Raw genomic sequence first — 22448 nt, forward strand, 5'->3', positions numbered from 1 at the left:
TCGAAAAAATGTTTACCATTTGTCTTCTAGTTGAAGGTCAAATGATTGCACGTGTATTGTCTGCCACACCACCTGCCATAAGAAATTAACTTTAAGAGGTATTCCTGTGCAACCAAAAATGATATGCCAAATATGAAAGGGGTTCTCGAAAAAGTGTCAATACGTGATTAGCTGGGAATTAGAAGGAAAGATTAAAAACAACGGAATGGGGGAGGCTTTTTCAAGAGACAAAACTAATTACTGGAAAATATGTGGTATGTTTAACAAGTAAGGGTGAAAAAGCCTTAAGCAACTGTGTGTGCTATCATTTGCGCAAAGCTAGACATCTTTTAAGGGTGCAAAACTCACCATAGGATACCTTGAAACTGAGTATTTAGTCCAAAGTTTTGGTATTTTACCAACTGAAGATTTATTCAAGAGGAATGAAATCATTCAATCAGCCAAATTTATAACCATTCTGACACTAGTCACATCACCAAACGTGGCTAGCTGACAAAATTAGAGGTTTTAGTGGTTTGCAGCGTGTGATGGAATCAAGCTGAAAGCCTGGGAACCACAGAAACCAGGACACTGGTTCTGAAAAGACAAAAAGCTGTTATATTGTTAACTATAATCCAGGTGTAAGTGCCACAAACAAATCCACAGCTGCTGCTGCTGCAAAAAAGAGTCACGCTGGTATTTTTTATTTTTTATTATTATTAGTTTTTAATTTGGAGATAATTACCATGTCAGATTAGATGATCGTAGTGATTAAGTGTTATTGTGACTTGGCCAACAGCCACAGCAGCCTACTGCTGACAAATCATAGCTTGTGGTCGGTTCTAAGTTTTGTGACAGAAAGTTATTGGAAGTAAGATGGTAATGAAATCAATTAGGACTGGCTAAGACACAGTATGCCCTCCAAAGTGTATCCTCAGCTTTAAGTTCTTAAGCTCATTATGTCCTCACAAAGGCACAGGTAAAACAACACACACACTGTAAAATTAGAATGATGTAGGCTCATCCTGCAGAGAGCTCTCTCACTCCTGCAATCACTCAACTTATTGAGGTGAATAGCCTCAGGCATGCTCATGGGTTAAGTTAATGAGAGCACCATTAAGCGTGGCTGAGTTTCATCGTACATCAGTCTGGAACGGACTGTCACTAGGGCCATGCTAATCAACAACTAAACAACATCCATATGTCAGATTAAGAGTGAAGTCAGCTTTAGAAACTGCAGCCTGGCACTGATGGTCTAAAGAGCTCAGACCTCCTGCCATCTGAGCGCAAAGATAAAATCACCCGAAACGAAACATTCGTTGCTGGTGTTTGGTGATGGATCAAAGTTGTTCTACGAAATTCAGGGAGTCACTGAGTAGAGCTTGTGTAAATCTGACACATTTTGAGTGGATATGCCAATTAGCTGGACAGGAAACTGCTGATGTTTAATAGTCTGTTCAGTGACTGAAACGAATTCACTGGGACTACATTTTAAATGCAACTTAGCATTTGCGATTACTGGCAACGATTCTTTCACAGGTGAAGGAATTTTGGGCCATTATTGTTTAGACGGTTGTTTTAATTCAGATACAGTGTAGCAGTTTTAATGTTTTCAAGCATGAACCGCCTGTTGAAGGTCATGAGAAAGGATCTCTACGTGATTCAAGTCTGGACCTTGACTACTCTAAAATCTTAATTTTGTTTTTGTCTTTTTTAATCATTCAGATGTGGACTTGTTGCTATGTTTCAGACTACTGTCCTGCTGCATGACCTGAGTCTGCTTGAGCTTCAGGGCATAAACTGATGGCCGGACAGTCTCTTTTATGATTTTCTGGTAGAGAGCAAAGTTCATAGTTCCATCAGTTACAGCAAGTCATCCATATCCTGAAGCAACAAAGCTGCCGCAGGCCATCACACTACCACCACCATGTTTGCAAGTGTCACTGTTGAGAAGGTTCATCTCTGTTCCAAGTTTTCCCCTTTAGTGGATAATGGCTCTCACTTTGGTTCGCTGGAGTCCCGGAGTCTTAGAAACAAAGTAATTGGCAACTATCAGCCATTTCTGAGCTGTTTTTTTAGATTGTGTAATGATGTGTTGCTTTATCAGGTCTTTTAACCTACTTCACTTTGTCACACAGGTTCTATTTAAGTGACTTCTTGATTCAGTAAGCAAGAAAATTGAACTAAGCTGGGGTTTTGCAAAAAAACTGCAATAAGAATTATTGCATTTTCTCACGTAATTAGATCAAGAATCATAAAAAATAAAAAATGAAAGTCAAGATCCTTTATAAAAATGTTTTTTTAATATGAGGGAACAGAGTGAAGAAGAGGGGGAGTCATTTTTAAACAAGACAAAGAATTTTAAGCTGAGTCCTGTGCATTGTTGTTGCTAACATCACACTGATCAGTGACATAAATCAGCACTGATGTCCTGTGCAGCTCTGCTTTTATAACTTTTAAACTGGCAAAATCCTCCCAGCTTTAACAGAGCATAGCAAGAGGCTGAAAGCACTAAGCAGATAAAACTTCCACTCTGGTCTACTCTTCCTGTGGGACTGTGTCTATGGTAAACGCGTTTGTGGTAATTTTGCGTCTGTACACCACCAATATGTGTTTAAAGAGCAGACTTCTAGTTTTAATTAGATTGCAACAATTGCATTTATTGTTTAGGAATTACGGCCATTTTTAGACTTAATTCCCCATTTTCAGGGGCTCAAAGGTAATTGGAGAATTTACTGATGCAATTTGAACTCTTGAAATCTCTTTTATCTGCTTAATTTGTCATGAAATAATGAAGCAACAGGACTCATCTGGCCACGCAACTTTCTATCAGTCAATTGTCCAATTACTTTTGAACATGACCATGCTGCAGGAAATGAGAAAGCTATTAGAACAAAGGAAAAGCTAGAAAGCAACAGAAGAAAACCAATTTTGAAATAAAATGAAGTTCAGAAAAACGAAGTAGACATGAAAGGGGATGAACATGAATAACAGTGCAGCGGCTTCAAGAATGTTGAAAGGAAAGATGAGAAAGAAGTGAGGAACACAGCTGCAGCTTTTGAATGTAAAACAGGTTAGGATTCACAGATGGTGTCAATAGGCCTAATTCTCTGCTCTGCCTCTATGGTGTTTCCCATCCTTAGTACCTGGCTGGGAAGACTTGACTACTCGACCAGCTGGCTATGTGTGTATATATATATATATATATATATATATATATATATATATATATATATATATATATATATATATATATATGTGTGTATGTGTGTGTGTGTGTGTGTGTGTGTGTGTGTGTGTGTGTGTGTGTGTGATATTCGTATATGTATAATAACACACAAGTTTTTTTCTGATCTTAGAGCAGCTAAAGCTAAGACAAGCTAGAATGTAGAATGTAGTAGCAAGTTACTCAAAAAATTAACAAATAAATATATAAGTGACATTAATTTTAAACAGCTGGTTAGCTCTTGGAGTCTGCCTAGTTCTAGCCTTTGTTACAGGGTGTTCATATTCACAGAGTCAGAAACGTCAGACAGCACAGCTTCTACCACTGAAAAACGTGGTCTTACTTTATGTGATTTCCATTTTCATGGTGACCTGACATCATTAATTCTGTTTGTCAGATACAAAACTCTAATTAAAGCTCAGCTCTCATGGACAGTAATTAAAAACAATGAGAGCCGTGTTTGAAGAAGAAAAGAAGGTGGGAAACAAGGCTGTCGCTCCCTTTGTTTTCTTGTTAAAATAAAACTGATGGCATGAATATCATGCAAGCGGTGAGGAGGGGAGGCGATGGCGCACAAAAGGTGTCAGGTTATGTTTTGGTGATGAAGTATATTCATTTGTATCTCTAGCTGAAAGGCAGCAGAGATAAGCAGGCTTAAAAACAAAGCAGACAGGAGAAAAAGCTGGGCAGAAAAGATACAGGAAGTCAGATAACAGCAAATTTGCGTTATATGCAGAGATGGAGGGAGAGACACGAGACTAAACCGGACGATAAGACAGAATGGACTAGTGTGGTCATGATCATTACAGCATTATAAATTAAAAATACTGTGGAAGTTGTTGTTACGGGGCTCTGCAGTAAACAACTAGCTTTCAAGTGGGTCCTGACTGACTAGACTTTCATGTTTTTCAGCACAGTAAATATCACGTCAGGCTACCAGTCATGTTGTATCAGATATGATGTGAATATGAGTTCCCAACGGGGGAAAAACAGCCTTACGGTAATCACAAGCATGACACACTCAGGTTTTTTTTAATTATTCAAAATTATTTTTCTAGCTTCTGAAATCTTCTTAAACTGCAGAATTGAGCCAGAGGCTTTGTCGGTCCATTCCATTAAAACCTAAGAGGAAAAATAAGATCAGAATTGTGTCACTACATCGTATTACCAGCCTTGGAGATGTTTTCAAAGAGCGAAGAGGGAAGCAGTTCAGGAACGGGATGAAAGAAGAAGGATGAGAATCTGTGTCAGTGTCAGCATGGCATGATGATCAATGTCCAAATCGTTGTTTGATGAATGATTCACTTTAGCTGCATCTTTTCATCGAGAAATGCAATGAAGTAAGGCTCGCATACACACAAGTACAATCACTTCAAAGTCCAATCCATAACAGATGATTAATGAATGACTTTCCTAATTACACTGTTGATGGGGATAACTAGCTGTTGTTTCGCAACGGTTAAGTTGTACATTTCTTTTTTTTTGTTTCCTTTTGTGCGTTTCATGCACTCATGAGGATGACAGCAAGTCTGGGTCAAACGCAGGTTAAAGGCCTCTGGTGGAGGAACTGAAATGCCAATATCAATTTCACAGAATAATGTGAAGGGAAGCCTTTTCCCTGTGAGGCTAACTAAGATGTGCAAAGAGACAGATGATGAGAAAGAAAAGGAGGGAAGAACAGATTATCACAAACGGGTCACTTGAACAGAAGCACCCAAATCTCTCTTCTGTTTCTCCTGGTTTACACCGTGTCAGTGCTTCACTTCCTTGAGACACATCAGATTCCCTTCATCTACTTGAGACAACCTAAAAACATAAATAAATGTACGTTTTTTAAAAAAGGACAAAGGGAAGTGTATTTGGAATTGAGCAAGTCTATTTCACAGTTGTTGTCACTATCAATTAGCTGTCATTCATGTTTTGGCTAGATAACTTTCCCCTGGGAGGAAATCAAAACTTTGAAAAATAATTAAAAGAGCTGCTGCTGTTTTGATGAGATACATAATATTTTACGCTGGATTAGAGCCTAAACCATGGTTAATCCCCAGAGAAAGGTAACTGGCTAAATGTCAGCTAGCATCCTGTTAAAACATGCAAATTACATCATCCCTTCTCTGTTTTCCACTTAGCCCATCTTTCTGTTTTTACCCCTGTAAAGCCTCAGCTATTAAATTGTTATTGTTTCATCATATACCTTAGAGTTAAAGTAATAGAACTGCAGCTGCGAGCTGGTGAGCCTTGTAAACAATGACAAAAACACATTAGACAACCGCCGTCGCTTTTATATTATTGGTGATTTACATTTTTATTAGTCCATCATGATGTCTAAATGGAAGAACTTGCAGCTTCTTGTACTGTAGCGCTGTTCGTGATTATGAGTAATTACAGAGCGTAAAAAGTCTGGTTTCATTTGAAAAGTAATACTATATTTCTCTGGGCTTTATTAAGACTTAATGGAGTAATCATGGCAGTTAATGGATTTATTACTGTGGTGCATTACCTTGAAAAGATTGGGTAACATGGGTATTAGAGTCATACTTTAAAAAAAAAATGTATTCCTATGCTTTAATAAGACCTGCACTCAGTTAATTCCAAACCATCTGGGGATATATGAACTGCATTAGAATTTTCTGCCTACTCTTAATCATTCTGTCATGAACGCTGTTAATTTTCCCTCTCCCTTCTTGTCTCTTCCTGTCTATGTTGTACAGGGATTCTACCTTTCGTCTGAGATCGAGCACGTCCTCGTTGGTGCTATCGAGTCATACGGTTTTACGGGGCCATGAGTAGCTGCTGGGTTGACAGTCTCCAAAACCCTTTGACATGGAACACCTAAAATGGGGACAGGACTTGCTGCCATGCTGCAACCTCAGCTCTAATTGTTGAGAAGGAAGCCTTTACATTAACTGCTCTGTCTATTTAAACTTGCCTCCCGATTTGCATCGGTTCCAGCGTTGAACTTGAACTGCTGCTCTATCCTTTCCCCGACCCCCCCACCCTTCTACTGAGGTGGCACTCAGACATCCAAACCATGGCCAGCAGACTGTCCCCTCCCTCTCCAACCCTGTGTCTCTCGCTCCTGCTCCCTGCACTGTTGCTCCTCCACCTGTCTGGCACAGTGGAAGGGGATTGCTGGCTGATAGAGGGGGAAAAAGGTTACGTTTGGCTTGCTATCTGCAGTCAGAACCAGCCTCCATATGAGACCATCCCCCAGCACATCAACAGCACGGTCAGTATGACTATCTGCAGGCCAGTTGTGCTCTATCACTATAGCAACCTCTGCTGAACCTGTGCCTCATGATGATGTTGACTAGAAATCAGTGATTCTAATGTTCTTACACTCAGTGTAATGGTCATTGTAAACTATGTGAATGTGAAGGCTGTTTTATGTCTGTTCCCTAACTATAGTTGGTATTGTAATGTACTCAAATGTATGATGTCGCTGACATCTTATAATGAAAGCAACATATATTTTAGTTGGCGTAACACTGCACAATTGCCAGTGTAAGTGATTAAAACGAGACAACGTAATATGAATATGTTTTACCTAACTGAGATAGCATAAACACCTACATAATCTAGATGTTTCAGAAGCAGTGTACAAGAGCTTACAAATGCGCTGTGATTACTGGGGGAATGAGACGTCTAACTGGGGAAATTTCTCATTAAGCAAAAACGTGGGTTCCAATATGCTTCTGTCTTTTTAGGTCTTCCCCTTATAACAGAAAAAGTAAAGTGAACTGTTGTCTTGTCTCTCTTAGGTGCATGACCTGAGGCTGAATGAGAATAAACTTAAGGCCGTGCTCTTTACCTCCATGTACCGCTTTACAAACCTTACTGACCTCAATCTAACCAAGAATGAAATCAGCTACATTGAAGATGGCGCCTTTGCTGGACAGGCCAACCTACAGGTCTGAAGCCAAAAGTGAAACTGCTTTTACCTTTTTCTCTCTTTTTTTAAACTTTATTTCTTCACCTGTACATAAGGAAATAATAGACGTTTCTTAAGACTTTCAGAAAGTTCTCTGATATTCCTGCAAAAGTGGATGAAAAATGAGTAAAGTCTTTAACCTCCTAGGACCTGGCGTCCACATATGTGGACATCACATTTTGGGTTATTTAAATTTTGCTCTACAAGGGCCTGATATCCACTTACAAGAACATTATACTGCAACTGCTCTATCGAAATTTTGAATGAATATCCTCATATGTGGCTCTCATTTTTCTTAAAAACAAAAATTAGGTAAAAAACATTCATCAGGTCCCAATACCCCCAAATATCAAAGAGAAATTGAAAAATGCCATGGAAGAGTTTGGGTCTTAGGAGGTTAAATATGAATCCCATTTAGACCATGCTAAATGTAAGTGTTAACAGCAAATGAATGTGTGAATTTCTTGTGTATATCATTTCAGATGTTTGTCCGGTTGAATCACTCATGTCTTAACACTTGGTTAGATAATGCAGCAAAATGTTCCCAAATTGTTTCAGCTTAAACTGTGTTCTGACATCCTCTACAGAAAAGCAACAACCAATTAATGAAAATGTGGTGAACAACTTAACATATATTTTAACAGCCGATTGTCTCCTTGCCCCAGGTTCTTCAGCTGGGCTACAACAAACTCACCAACCTGACTGAGGGCATGTTGAGAGGTCTGGGTCGAATGCAGTGCCTCTTCTTGCAACACAACCTCATTGAGGTCATTGCCACCAATGCCTTCTGGGAGTGTCCCAACCTCAACAGCCTAGACTTATCTTCCAACAAGTTGGCCCGTCTTGACCCATCTACTTTAACGGTTCTCAGCAGACTGACAGTATGTGAACTAGGTGGAAACCCGTTCCACTGTGGCTGCGATCTTTACAGTTTTCTCACTTGGCTGGATGAGTTTAACAATGTCACCCGCACCTATGACCGTCTCCAGTGTGAAACACCTCCAGAAATGACTGGTTATCCACTCTTGAGCCCCGGGTATGGAAATGGAAGAAATGCTCGGAACATACTATTATCAATGTGTCGTGATGGTGTGATAATTCCAGGGATGACCTCTCAGATGCCAGATCAAGATGGCTCAGGGATGGGTTTGGACCAAGACCAAGGTGTGTACCATCAGCCAACCACCTCATCCACTGCTGACCCTATCTATAACCCTCAAATTTCTATGAAGCTTCAAACAGTCACTCCGTACACAGCTTCACTAATAGTCAAGATCCCACATCCCTACAGTAAGATGTATGTTCTCTCCCGGTATAACAACACTTCTCTTGAAGAGGACATATCCCTCAAGTCAAGCAAAGCTACGATAACTTTGAAGGGGCTGAAACCACAGACCAATTACACCTGTTGTGTGGCTTCTGTAAGGAAGTCTCAAAAGTACAACCACACCTGCATGTCTTTTACCACACGAGCTACTGGGCCACTGGACCACCAAACGAATCCTTCCACAACAACCCACTACATCATGACCATCCTGGGATGTCTGTTTGGCATGGTCATTGTTCTTGGATTTGTCTATTACTGTCTGAGGCGCCGACGCATCCAGGAAGAGAAGGAAAAAGCAATTAGTGTGAAGAAAACAATTTTGGAAATGAGGTATGAGACAGTGCATGTTTGTTAATCAAAGTTTTGGGGATCACAATAGAATCTTCTGTCATGCATCTTTGGATGTTGTAGCCACAAACTGACATGACTATGTCCTGTGGGTGTAATTGACTTCTTTGGAACAATTTATTATTTCATTATCTCTTCATTAGTTGTTTTGCTGCAGTGCATTTCTTTTTGAATTTATGAAAGTGCTCATTTATTCTAACTGCAAGCAATGGCTTAAAAAAATCAGTCATACTCTTTATTGAGTCTTTAGGTCATTTTTATAATTCTTTAAGCTTTAATTAAAAAAGCAAGGATTTTGTCATCTTAGGCCATCACTGAAGGGAAACCAGTTTTTAGAAAAGGTACGCACTATGGAAACAGAGTATTGTTTGTTTAAAAGTAAATCTGACCCTTTTTTTTAGGTATGGCCCAGAAGCAGCTGCAGCTGTAGTCAATGACCCAAATGCCATGCAGCGTCTTCAGGAGCAGGCTCACCACCAGCATCACCATTCAGGCGGTGCAGGAGCCAAGCTGCCCCAATCTGCCACCTCTAGCACAGGCATGCTTCACGGTTCAGCCAATACCAGTTCTTCCCGCCTCTCCACCTTGCCACAGGTGGAAAAAATGGCCACTGCCTTCTCTGAGGCTATGGGTGGCAAGGGTAACTACATGGATATAAGGACAACGGGAATGACAGGGGAAGGCAGGGAGGCAGTGATGGCAGCTGGAGGAGCAGGGCCAGGAGGGGAAGTAGTTGTGGATATGCGAGGTGGGGCTGAGAATGGGACGGAGGCTGGGGAGGATTCAGATGATGACGGTCGTGGCTCAGCATCAGAGATCTCCACCATTGCCAAGGAGGTTGATAAGGTGAACCAGATCATCAACAACTGCATTGATGCCCTGAAGCTGGATGCCTCAGCTAATGCTGTGACCACAGCTGACAATACCAGTTCTGTGTCCTCCCAGCCTCCTTGCATAGCATCGCTCCCGCGCAACCTTCTCCCCCTCTCTCCAGGTCATCCTGGAGATCAGATCATGGCTTCCTCTCCAAAGGTGCACCCTAAGCCTCACCTTCAACCTCATCCACAACCTCATCCTCAGCCAATTCCTCAACCACATCCTCAGCCACATCCTCAGTCCCATTCTCAGCCCCATTCTCAGCCTCATCCACAGCTCCATCAACAGCCTCACCCGCCTTCAATGGCCCCAGTGCCCCTGGTCATGCCCTTATCTGAGCGGCCTGGTATCAGCGGGGGTGGATTTCTCTCCCCTCCTTACCGTGATCCACCCCCAGCCAATGCAGTGCGGCCCCTTCAGAGGCAACTGAGCGCAGACACTGCTGTGGTTAAGAACCGCTGTGGTCCCCCTTCTGCAAGCTCTGCCAAGAACACAAGAGTGTATAGTGTGGACATCCCTGAGCAGCGCAGTGATCCTCCCAAGTACCCAGGAGAAAAGGGTAGCCCCGTGGGTTGTGTTGGAGCGGGAGGAAGTGGAGGAGGTGGTGGAATAGGAGGCTGTAATGGAAATGGAATGGGAAATATTAATGGCGGAGGCCTGAGCTTAAATGGGGGAGGAATGGGATGTAATAGTGGGAATGGAGGTGGCGCTGTAAGCTCTGGACAGCAGCAACAGCAGCACTTGGAAGTTCAGCCAGACTATCATAGCTCTGAGCACCGCCACTCCTTTCCTGCACTCTACTATGAGGGTGGCAACGAATCGCCTTCACCATCCCAAAAGGCTTCGTTTCTCAAGCCACTTGGGCGCACCAAGAGGGATGCCACATCCACCTACTCCCAGCTCTCACCTTCTCGTCACCACAACTACAACTCTGGCTACTCTTCCAGTCCAGAGTACTCATCTGAGAGCACACTGCGAATCTGGGAGCGATTCCGACCTTACAAGAAAAGTCCTAGAGAGGAAGCATCCTATATAGCAGCAGGGCATGCTCTGCGCAAGAAGGTGCAGTTTGCCAAGGACGAGGACCTTCATGATATTTTGGACTACTGGAAAGGTGTTTCCGCCCAGCAGAAGCTGTGAGCTGAGGAGCAAAGTTTATGTCCTAAGGGAGATTGTGGAATGAATGCCAACAGCAGACTACTGAAGAGGAACATATTAATGTAGCAAGACAGATAATGTTTCCTCAGAGGTGTCTAGCGACACAGGTCATTCAGGCGCCTGTTCAAGAATTAAAGAGGTATTCACCTGGTGATTTTTAAAAATTGATTTTGTGAAAATTCATTGACATTTTCAGAGGCTATTTCCAAGGTTCTCCTCTGTCCTCACCTCAACACGAATGGTTTTTAACGAGAATCCTGCCTCACCCTGGGCACTTTGGTCCTTTCAGGCTTCACAGACCTGTTGACTAATCACTAATGATCAAAGGCGAGGTGATGACAAGCAAACGTCTTCTACCTCACTGCTGGCAAACTGGAGCTCAGCTATCTCCCCAGAAACAGCACCCACCATGACTTAAGCGCCATCCGTTTTTTCTCTAATCCCATCAAGCCGTTATTCACAAAACAATCATTCCGTGGCACGGCAGTACCTGCTGTCCTATAGAAGCATCATTTAGGATGGTAATGAGGAAGCAGGGTGAAGAATTAGGTGTGTTTTGTTTTAGAAAAGCCTGAATCTCCCTCTTTAGGGAGGACATTAAATGATACTTATCAGGTTAATTGTTCTTTCTGGCGATTAGCCAGTGTGAGAATAGTTCAGGAACGCTTTGTGTTGCGCACACTCATTGATTTGAAGCACCTACAAACAGATGTTCAGTAGTGTACGGACATGCACGTACAGTTTCTGCATGCTTGAGTGATTACTTGTGTGTGAAAGAGTAAAGTTCTGGTTGTCGGTGAGTCGTTTATTATTCTCAGGCTCATCCAAGGTAGCAAAGCCTGTACAGCTAATATATGGATAACAACAAAGTCAGGACGTTATGAGTGAATGTGAGTGGGTACATAACTGTGTGTTGTCTGTTGAGATAGCATGAAGACCCACAGGCATTTTTGTCCCATAGCCCATTTCTTATTTACAGTTGTAGCATATTTCTTTTCATAAGGGAAGTTATGAGATGAAAAATTTACATTTCAATAGTCCAAGTCTTGCAGAAATTACTTTAGGTTGAGTTATGCAGGTTTACAGGACAGGCATTAGCTCCTATATGAAAGAAAATGGTAATCATGTTTAGGAATAGAGGCAGACTAAGAATAAGTAAGGGTTTACTGTAGCAGCATCTCATTTTTAACAATTTCCCCGTTATGCAGACAGACTTCAGTGTATTGTCAGTTGCCTTTGAATCAACTGAATGCAAGGATGCACAGAACCCTAAAATCAAAAAAGTGAAATGCTTTCACTACTACACATTAAGATGAAATGAATAATACGCAGGGTGAAGACCCCAGGGATGCACTCTGACGCTACACTATATATGACCACCTTGTGCTCTGGGTGGAAGCTGGTAGCTCACTAGACCTGGACCAAAGTGCCCTTGGGAGGTATGACTTTACAGGTTTTCATTATAATCTTTTCCATTGTGGTCAGCAAAGTATAAAGAAAACAAAGGAAAGTTGCAGCCTTGGTTTATTTAGGATTAGGGTTTAAAACTATGGTTATTACAATGAAAATGGATTAGAGGAGCAAGGCTTGGGACTGTTGTGGACTAAACAAGGGACCTTAATGATGCAAAAGCTTGTTTCCCTTACACTGAGCATTCTGATGAAACACAAAGAAACAAATACTTATCTCAGTCCTATAAATGTGAAAAAACAAACAAACGAGTAGTTCTTAAGTAATTTTACCCCTATCAAAGCTTTCAAAATATTACTTTGAAACTGTACTTTGAAACAGCATTTTAATTTCCTGCCCAAATTTCTATTAGAAGCTCTAAATTCTCAAAATGCAAATATAACTCATTTCCCTCTGTTTTTCTGCCAACTCTGTCCAACTTAATGGGATAAATTAATGACTTTTGTGAAGGCTGATGTTGTACCATCATCTGAGGTCAGAAGGCTCTGCTGATATTATTAACTCTCCAGGATTCAGAGCTTGACTGAAATTAATAACAGATAGCCTTGTTTCGCTGTCTATCCATTTTTTATTTATATAATGTCTCATCATTTTGCATTTCCCTCTATTTTTTGCAGGCAGGAATGATAGTCAGACACTGGCCTGAAAAATAAAAAGTCATTCACCTTCACTTGTGCAGGTGGAGGTGAAATTAGGCTATAACCTTTTGGGCTATGTTCTTTCTGCTTTGAGTATGATTGGTCTGGATTGGCCTGTTTGCAAGGCATGCAAGTAATGCATTCTTATTTGATTTTCCACAGGATTTACTCTGATGTTATTGTTTTGATAGGCCTTGAATCAATCCACCATTGAAAGTGTGAGTTTGATGGGGCATTTATTTACTCTTTGACCTATAAAATGTACGTCTAAAGAATAGGCAGAGTCGCAAAGGTCAGCGCAAATGACCCAAATCTGCTGTGAGAAATAGAAATGATCATGTTTACAAGCAGTTGGGACATGTCATTTTATTAGATTTTTTTTTAACACTGCACTTTGTTCTGCATAAATTGTCCCATCCAAATATGTTATGATTTGCCACCCTTTGTCACTAAAAGAAATGTCTGATTGTAATATATTTAATTTGTCTGAATGAAAATCACCTTCACTTCCACTGCAGCAGTATGATGGCACAATCTCTCAAAAACCTGGACCAAAAAAACCAAAACAAATACAAGTCAGAGAATGTTTTTGCTTTTGATATTCTATTATTTTGAGCAATAACTGGCATTTCTATGTCATCTGTGGCAGTCAGTGCAATAGACCCACTGGTGTTTGCAATGGGATGTCAGCAGAATGTCATTACTTTATCATTAGATCAATAGAACCTAATTTGGGCGAGTGGTAGCGCATAAAAAATCCACAGTGTGAATTCCCTTGGGCCCTCAGTTGGACCGTGTCCATTTTTTTATAAAGTGCCTACTGTTCTATTTTTGCCCTTTGTTCAAGTTTTACTGGCAGCTCCCCTATTTGTAACGTACAAAAGGAATCACCAATCAATTAGTTTTAAATTAGTACCACAGGCTATGCAGGGGTAGAAGCTTCTTAAAAAAATAATGGCTTCACTTGGAAGAAGAAGGGGAATCGAGCTGAGGTTACCCTCACGTACCCCGAAGGCATTTCTTTAGATGTAAGGAATAACATTAGCTCAGTTATTCATGGAATTATTCATAGTTTCCAATTTGCCATACGTCACACCATTACCAAGACCATCACTCACTTTTGTCCACCAGTCCAGTGTTTATTTAAATCTATAAAATTACTCTTTAACCAAGCTTTTCTCCAAGCAGACTTTTTCCTCTGCCCCGGAGAGGAGTTCATACATGGTGACCAAGCTTTGCTCCTCTTTACTTCCACTGGTTGATACTGACAAATGTACAGATTCTATAACCTGGGATTTGATAGAGTGCATCTTCTTTCCAGTCTGTGTAATTAACCATGGTCATGTATGAAATCGTAGGCCTTCAGAAGTCAAAGGTAACAGGGAACAATTGAGAAAGCACAGCTTGTGGCAGTCTCACAAGTCAACTACATTTACCCAGAGGAGAGGAATTCAAGAGTACAATTAAACTGGTAATCAGGCATTGTCTATGTGCTGAACAAAAATAATTCACTAGGCTTCTTTTTTTTAGTGCCACAAAACTGGCATTAACATCACGATTTTAGTCCTGGTACTTTGGGAGGAATGGCTCTGGTCTAAAAGCTTTTTATTAACTTATAAACTAGAAGGATAGTTTCTATATGCCTCAAACAAATTCATGGTGGTTTCTAGACAATATCACTGGCTGCCTCGGGGAGTCATTGCTACACAAGTTTGGCTTCTCATTTCAGTTTCGTAAGTTTCTTAAAGTTCAGGCTTATTGAAAAACACAAATCAATAGTCATGGAAAATCACAGAACAACCCTGCTCATTTCCTCCCTTTGGAGTTGTAGTTGTTCTAAATGTGAACCTCAGGCACAGAAACCAATGGGTTGCAATGGTTCCCAGGGAATGGTAGCAAGGTCTCTTTGCTCCTTTTTAATTAAACTTATGACTCCATAGGATCAAGTCTGCAGTGGAAACACTGGCTTTGTATTAATGCTGTAAACATTATAACACTATACAGATAGCATCTGGCTGAAGTAAACTCCTCCCTGAATTCCTCCCTCTATCCCTTTTTGCCTATTTTTCCTTTACCATTAACAAGGTAATGGACCACAGAAGCCTATGCTGCAAATATAACTTTTTGCCCGTTCTCCTCGAGTTTAATATCACTGTAGGAAATGGGAGTCTGCTACAGGAAGTGTAACGTCCTTACAATTTAATCTCTAAACCTATCTTGGCACATTTATCTGCATTCTGCTAAACAAAGTAATCCATTTATGTTGTAAACATGTAAAATATGATACATTTTTAGATCAGATTACATTTCAGAAGCCACAGTTTGGTGCAATTTGAAGACGTGCATTTTTTGTGTTAAAGCGTGACACGATGGGACAGTCTTGCTTTCCCGGGCCAGGTTTAATTTACTGTTCATTCTGAGCTCTCCCTCCCTCCCTACTGCTCTTGGAGATATTTTTTTCAGCTATGCTTTAATTTCTGTATTTGTTTATTTTAGTTCAGATGCTTTCTGATAAACACAGTTTTCAACATACTGATCTAAGGACCTGTAATAATGGAAAAGCAGTTATCAGCAGGTCAGTGCTATTCTCATTTTATCCACACTACGTGTTACATTTGGGTTAAACCAAGTACAGACAGAGCTGTTGTACTTGGAGTTTGAGTTTTCATGGATAGTGATGAATACTAATTGACAGGCAGAGCCAAAGGTCCTCCAGTCTCACCACAGACTATTTAGAAGCTGAAGTGAACGAACCACAATCTGGTAAATCAAGTGATCTGTTGCGGAAGCTTAAGATTCGCATACGATTAAGATAAGAAGTTTCTGAAAGCAATTTTCTTAGACTTGGAGAAACTCCAACTTTCAAGAAGCACAGACTTTCAATTAAAGTGTTTGGTGCAGTTCACCATTGGTTTCGCTAGGTTATCAGCCAAGCTAGCAGTTACCTGAGAGCTAATGAGGAATTCACTGTGGTTTCCAGTCTATCTGATTGCATCCAGAAACATTTTATCCTGCTCCTGCTGGAAATCAAAAGTGAACCAAGAAGTTTCAGACTATTTGACATTCCCGAGTTTGTCTGGTGATGCCAGGCTAGTTTTCTACCCTGGATGGTCATACTTACATTAACTATCATTTCTGATCTCTGCCAAATAACAGTCACTTCTGCCCCCCACCCCCATTTGAAAAACACCATTTCACACCCCTTCCAGAGGTGTCAGACTAATTAACTACTTTCAACACTTTAAATTTTAAGCACTGTGAAACTCTATTGCTTATTGACACTGAGAAAGAAGCTCTGTGACTTGTCTATATCAAACTAGAGGCTAGATAACAAGTCCAAACCCCCGAAGAACCCCGAATTGACTTTTGTCTTTGGCTATTTGACTGGCTCCACAGAGGAAGCAGGACTGTGATTTTAAAAATGTCTGTCTGCTGTTGAAGTTGAGTCGTCAGTTTGTTGATTTATTTGTGGGTTGACGGTCGATCCGCTGACCTTTCGGCTCACTGTCAACCGAACAAGAGAGACTGACGGAGGGAGTTGCCTCGCGAAACCAACACGCAACAAAAACAGAAGAGTTTTTTTACCGGTGGCCAACTGTGACAAACACACACTCTCACACAACTCCACAAAACACACAAACGCTAATGTAGAGAATCAATGAATATACTGTACGTGTTTGAATAGTTTAGAGTAACACTTTATGGACATAAAATGTAAGAACACACACTACATACACCTTCCCACACATGAGCATATATACCTACACACATATGTACACAAAAACACCTTGGCACACACACACACACACAGACCATATTCACACTTGCCTACACAAAACATGGACTGAATATATTTCTATCCACGTTTACAGACACATATGGTCTTAAAAGTGCCAAAACGGCGAGTTTTATATGCAGATGGAGTGGAACCAAACATCTGTAGAAATGAACTCAGTGTCTTTACAGGCCTAAGAGCCCGAGTGTCTGTTTTTGTTTCTGTATTTACCTCCCTGTATAATTGGTGTTTCTTTTCTGCACTGTTCCTGTTTTCGCTGTTGTAATTCTCATACTCTGTTCCAGTCTGTACTTCCTGTAGAATGAAATCACTTACTGTGAATGTTATGTTGAGTTCTCATGGGTCCTTCTGATCTGTCCCACCTTAAAATGAATAGTTGTAGCAGCGACGTATGTTTAATCACACCTGCAGAAGCCCTCCTGCTCTGCAGACACAGATCAAATGAGAGCACAAAATATCACCACAGTTATTGTACGTGTGAAAAAGTAGGATTTGATTCACCTTTGGACAATCAAAGTCTCTCTCTCTCTCTCTCTCTCTCTCACTCACACACACACACACACACACACACACACAGAGCCGTGTAGAAGAGCTGATAATATGCCTGTCACGCTGAAGCTTTCATCACCGCTGGGCTTTTCAAGGACCTTGTTTCTCAGTTTTTAAATTGAGGCAGTTAACTTCAAGAAGACAGCACTGCTCTGCTACTGGAATGAACATTGCCACAAAATTTGTAGGCATTAAAGATAAATTAGAGATGCTTAAAAAAATGTCATATAATCCAAAGTGTTGTACAAGGCAGGGGGTTCAAGTCAATATTTAGTGTGATCACCTTTGTTCTTTAAACTGGCACAGATGTTTGTTACACTTCTTCAGTGTACTCGGCTGGTAGGTCCCCCAAAGCATCTTTGAGAACTTGCCACAGTTCTTCTGTGGATTTATGCTGTCTCACTGTCTTCTGTCTTTTTGTGTGACTTGAAGATGTTTCCTGGGGGCCATACAGCACCATCTGTTGCAGGACTCCTTGTTCTTTTTTGCCAGTAAAGATAGTTTTGTTTTTCGAATTTCTCAGCAGTAGGTTTGGGATGTTGTCAGGGAACCAATCAGATGTATTACCAGTTCCAATTAACGCAAGTGTCTAAAGCGTCTGCACAGCACTGTACTGAACGTGCGTGTTTTGTGTCATGGCGACAGTGTGCATGTGTATGTATGTATTTTTTGTCTCAATCAAACCTGTTGTGTCTGACAATACAGCTCTGCATGAGCTGTGTGTTCTTATCAGTGGACTGGGTAGCATTTATATCGCTCTGTGTGTGTGTCTGTGTATGACTTGAGGGATTTTGTTATGAAGGTCCGTTCTGTTGAGGGAGTAACAGCGGAGGCTGGGTATCTGAAGCATTTTTAATTAATCTGCCTTTCATTCTGCAGGGCTCTCCAATACGGCTGCACTCATTCACCCGCGTGCTGCCACTCATGCACACACACAGACACACGTATCAACATACACACAAGCATAGATTGTAATTTTGTGCAGCCATGTCATGTGATTTTCATTCACATGTATGCAATTACAATGCACACAGTCAGCCATACGCATGTCTCACATATACAATGACTGCTCTGTTGTATTATAATTACTATAATTACATACATGTTCACGCACCTCATCGCCAAGTGAATATCCGCCGCCATATGTCACGTCCTCGCTTCCTGTTCGGCAGCACTCTGCCCAGTGTTGCCTGATTACCAAAAAGCCAGCAGGTTAGCTTTCTCACATCAAGGCTGGTGTGCTAGTTTTCCCCACTACTGCTCTGCAGCAGGGGGTAAGGGGGAAAATAAATGTAGCCAGACAGCACACAGAGCCAGGTTAAGTAAAGGCAAGGCTCTGAATTTTAGCGTTTAAACTCTAGTGTTATTGTAACTGCATCGCAGCTGTTTCCTGATTTGAGTGAGCAATGAGGAAAACAAAAGAGGTTGAGGGAGAGAAAAGGATGGGCAAACAAACAGCGATGAACTAGAAACAAATGCGACAAAAACGACTGCGAAGGGAAGTCCATCTAACACCTCAAGTCTCCAACACAAGTCCACAAAGTAAACTATGGCACCTCAGCATCTGCGCTATTAATCTCCCACTGGTAAATCCCTTTGTGTGAATGACCTTGACACACAGCGCTGCAAACAAGAGGCAGAATTACACACAGAGTCTGCAGTTTAACTATCCAGGTTTGGAGCTGACTGTCACAAATATCCTTGTGTAAGTCACTGAAGCTGAAAACATCTGTGATGCACCTGCACATTGGTTAGGTTGAGGCTGTGCTCTGCAGCTCATGTCTACATATAGAGAACAAGGCTTGAAAATGTTATACATTTTCTTTAGTCAGCAAATTCCACAAAAAGATCAAAATCTAATTGTGTTTTTCCTTGTTTGAAGCAAAAGGAACTTCTTAGACGATCAAATATTACACAAAAAATGGGAAATTGGATAGAAAGTGCTTGCATCAATACTGCACAGCAGCCCACAGCACTGAGTATAACATAACTGAAATATCTTTCAAATACAGTATGTATCAAAAAGAATCATTTGATATCAAAAAGATGTATTTTTAATACAGCGAACAAAGAAGCTAAATATAAAGTTGTTGGGTATTTCTGGGTTCAAACAAGCACTTTAGCATCACCGAGACTTTAAAACAGCCCAGATTTTATCATCTTCAGTAAAATGATGAGTGTGGCTGCTCACCCAGGTCTCGTGATAAAGCTAAACATCCTAGCATCCACGAAAAAGAGGATTTTTAGAAGTTAGCAGGAAGTTAGCTGGCTAATTTCCATCTAATGACAATGACCATGTTCTAACAGAGTGATTTCTTAAAACCTAAAACATACAGTTCTGCTGTCACTTTAGACATTAATGAAGACAGAAAACCGCTGAAACAGCAGCGGTAATGTTTGCAGAGTTATTGATGGCTAGCTACAGAGCTATGGTTACGATAATATCCACACAGGAGCAGTGCAAAGATAGAGGATGAATGTTAACTTTTGTCCACTCAACAAAAGTAAAGGTCCCTGATGGGCAGAGACAAATGATATCATACGGCACAGAAAAGATGATGACCCATCCACAACATGAGGTTAGTCATTAATATGCTTTGTTTGGTTTTGATTAGAGATGGCACGATACCACTTTTTTATGTCCGATACCGATATCATAAATTTGGATATCTGCCGATATGAATCCGATATAGTGTGTTTTTTAATCAATAAAACTGTTTTTTTAATATCTTGCTGCATTTTGTATAAGTTCATACTCAAGTTTAAATAAACAACACTAAAGCTATTGTGTTATACCTGTGTGTAAAAAATACACTGCACCCAAAATATTTCATCAGCAATACTGATCAATCTAATAAACTTAAACCTGCTCCATCCTCCCTATTCTGGTATTTTAAAGAGTACTTAGCAGAAATATTAAGCAACCTAACTAATAGGGTTGCAAACTCCCAGCAAAAAAACAATAGGGAACCACCCCCACCCTCCACCTCATGATGCTTAATCGACATAATCAACTTTAATTTGATGCAGTGTGGAAAAAAAATGCACAGAAATAAATTATTTTTCAAGAATAATTAAATAGATTCAACATCTTTCTTCAACAGAATTGCAGATTGCACAGATGGTATCTTCCCAAAGGAAAAAGTAGTATAGCTTACTAGGGTATATTAGACTTAATAGTTACTATATACAGTAATGGACTTCTATACATTTTAGATCAGATTAAAACTTTGGGTGTAAGATTCGGATAATTATTTATTAAAAGCTAGACATTTTAAATGAGAATAAGAAAGAAAAGTATGTCTTTGTGCCCCCTTTTCCCTGTTCATGCCCTATCGGCCCCCCTGGCTAAACTTTGCTAGATCCGCCCCTGCACAGTTACCAGCTGTCAGCTGCGTAGAAAAAGATCCTGGTATAGAAAGTAATATTAAATAAATTCTAACAACAGCTTATCAAGCTTAAACGTGCTGCTGTTGTTCAGCAGCTGGTTTCCTCTTTCTGGTGCAAAGTGGGCGATAAACAAACAAGAGAGACGGACTCGCGACAGAACAGCCGATCAGCTGATCATTAATCAGTTTCATGATTGAAGTAGCAGCAGGAGAGAGAGAGAGAGGCACTTGCGCCATATATCGGTTGTTAAGCTTAAAGTGGGAATGCTTTACAAACATTCAGAGATGGACTTACACACTTGCTTTACTTCTCTCTGGGATAACTTCATCGGAGATGAAATGCTGGTTTGGTAGCAAGGCTACAAATACACACAGCCGCTCTATCACGTGATGCATACTGCTCCAACGTGCTACAGTTATGAGCCGAGTTACGCCGTGTCACACGTTTTGTTAGGTGCTTTTTCGATATTTAATGGATCGGATTACATTTTTTATTTCTCTCCATATCCGATCCAGTAATTTACATCAGTATCGGACAGATACCGATAAGTAATATCGGATCGGTCCATCTCTTGTTTTGATGACTGGCTATCAACAGTTCTTAATCCTAAATTTCATGAACCTATTCTTAGTCCGCCTGCGCGCGATTCTTTCCTGAAACATTCCAATACTTGGTGGAAAATTGAGAGCCCACGGGCTGTTGTTACATTGTGAATTTAGAAAAACTGAGCTTAATGACACGTTGCACTTGAATACTGCTAATAAAAAGCCAGAGAGCCTGACAATGACCACTAATTGTTTTTAGGGGCTTGTTCGTGTAAAACACGGCAACGCATTAAAAAGACAAAGGCCTTAATGAACGCAGCAGGAGCTTGGACCCAGAAGTAGTGGTGTTACATCATCATTTAACAAGCATGTCTGGAGTCCCTGTACCCACAGCTGCCATTATGTTACCTAGCAGCAATCATGTGAAACTGATGTTTTCATTTTTACCTGTTGCCTTTGAAATCGAATAATTCTTTTTGATTCACCCGTATTTTGAGATTCTGGTCCTCCTGTTCTTACAAAGGAGAGAGTTCCCTTTACTTGTGGTGCTGCATCGAAACACTTCTAAACTATGTGCAATCTAAACTGCAGTTCTGTCAGGACCACTGCAGTCAACGAAGATTGATCTCTCCATCTGCAGTAATTCATATTTGATCACATGGCTCAGTTCTGTGAACCCCTTTGTGCTCATATGTGGAAGATGCATGGACAGCTGAAGGCGAGAGAACAGCAGCAAGACTTCAACAGAGAACAGAGCAGGCATGACTGACAAAAGAAACAATGCTGATAAAGTCAGATATTGATGGGAGGAGCTGGGGTGGGTTCATGTGAGCAGCAAATGTATGCATGCTAAAGGAGATGAATTATGGGCGCTGTATCAGACAATTAGTGTGACACCTTTCTTCTCATCTAATAGACTACATTCATTTTGATTTAGTTTAGTCATAGTCTTTTGATTGAAAGACCATTTAGTTGACTAATAAATATCATAGATTATATTAGATTAAATCTAAATTTAATTCAAACTAAAAAAAAGGAAAAGTTTATCTTGTTTTCACTGAGAGGCTGAGAGTTGTCCCACACGGTCTACAAAGTTTCTATTCTGTCACATAAAATGTTAAATGTGTGCGTGTGGCGACTCTTCTCTTCCTCCCAACCGTTGACATTTTTTCGTGTTGTCATCCCCCACAAAAAAGAACAAGTTGTGTAATTCCT

General features: G+C 40.6%; 1 protein-coding gene and 1 long non-coding RNA gene across 2 annotated transcripts in view; both read left to right on the forward strand.

The window, feature by feature from the left end:
• The window catches only part of LOC102799068 (uncharacterized), a 277982-nt gene extending 272001 nt beyond the window's left edge, over positions 1-5981 (forward strand). The window contains exon 5 of the long non-coding RNA XR_437403.3: positions 5917-5981. This is a non-coding gene — a long non-coding RNA (uncharacterized LOC102799068). The remainder of the gene's footprint in view (positions 1-5916) is intronic.
• Positions 5982-6045: 64 nt separating this feature from the next.
• On the forward strand, positions 6046-12518 carry LOC102799261 (protein phosphatase 1 regulatory subunit 29-like). The gene is made up of 4 exons (XM_006803770.2): positions 6046-6434; positions 6967-7116; positions 7802-8793; positions 9213-12518. Exons 1-4 carry the CDS (start codon positions 6237-6239, stop codon positions 10825-10827), a joined length of 2955 nt encoding a protein of 984 aa, XP_006803833.2. The 5' UTR covers positions 6046-6236; the 3' UTR covers positions 10828-12518.
• The last annotated feature ends 9930 nt before the right edge of the window (positions 12519-22448 follow it).

This window comes from Neolamprologus brichardi, chromosome 6 (genome assembly GCF_056152115.1).
Source record: "Neolamprologus brichardi isolate AB-2024 chromosome 6, ASM5615211v1, whole genome shotgun sequence".
Classification (NCBI taxonomy): Eukaryota; Metazoa; Chordata; class Actinopteri; order Cichliformes; family Cichlidae; genus Neolamprologus; species Neolamprologus brichardi.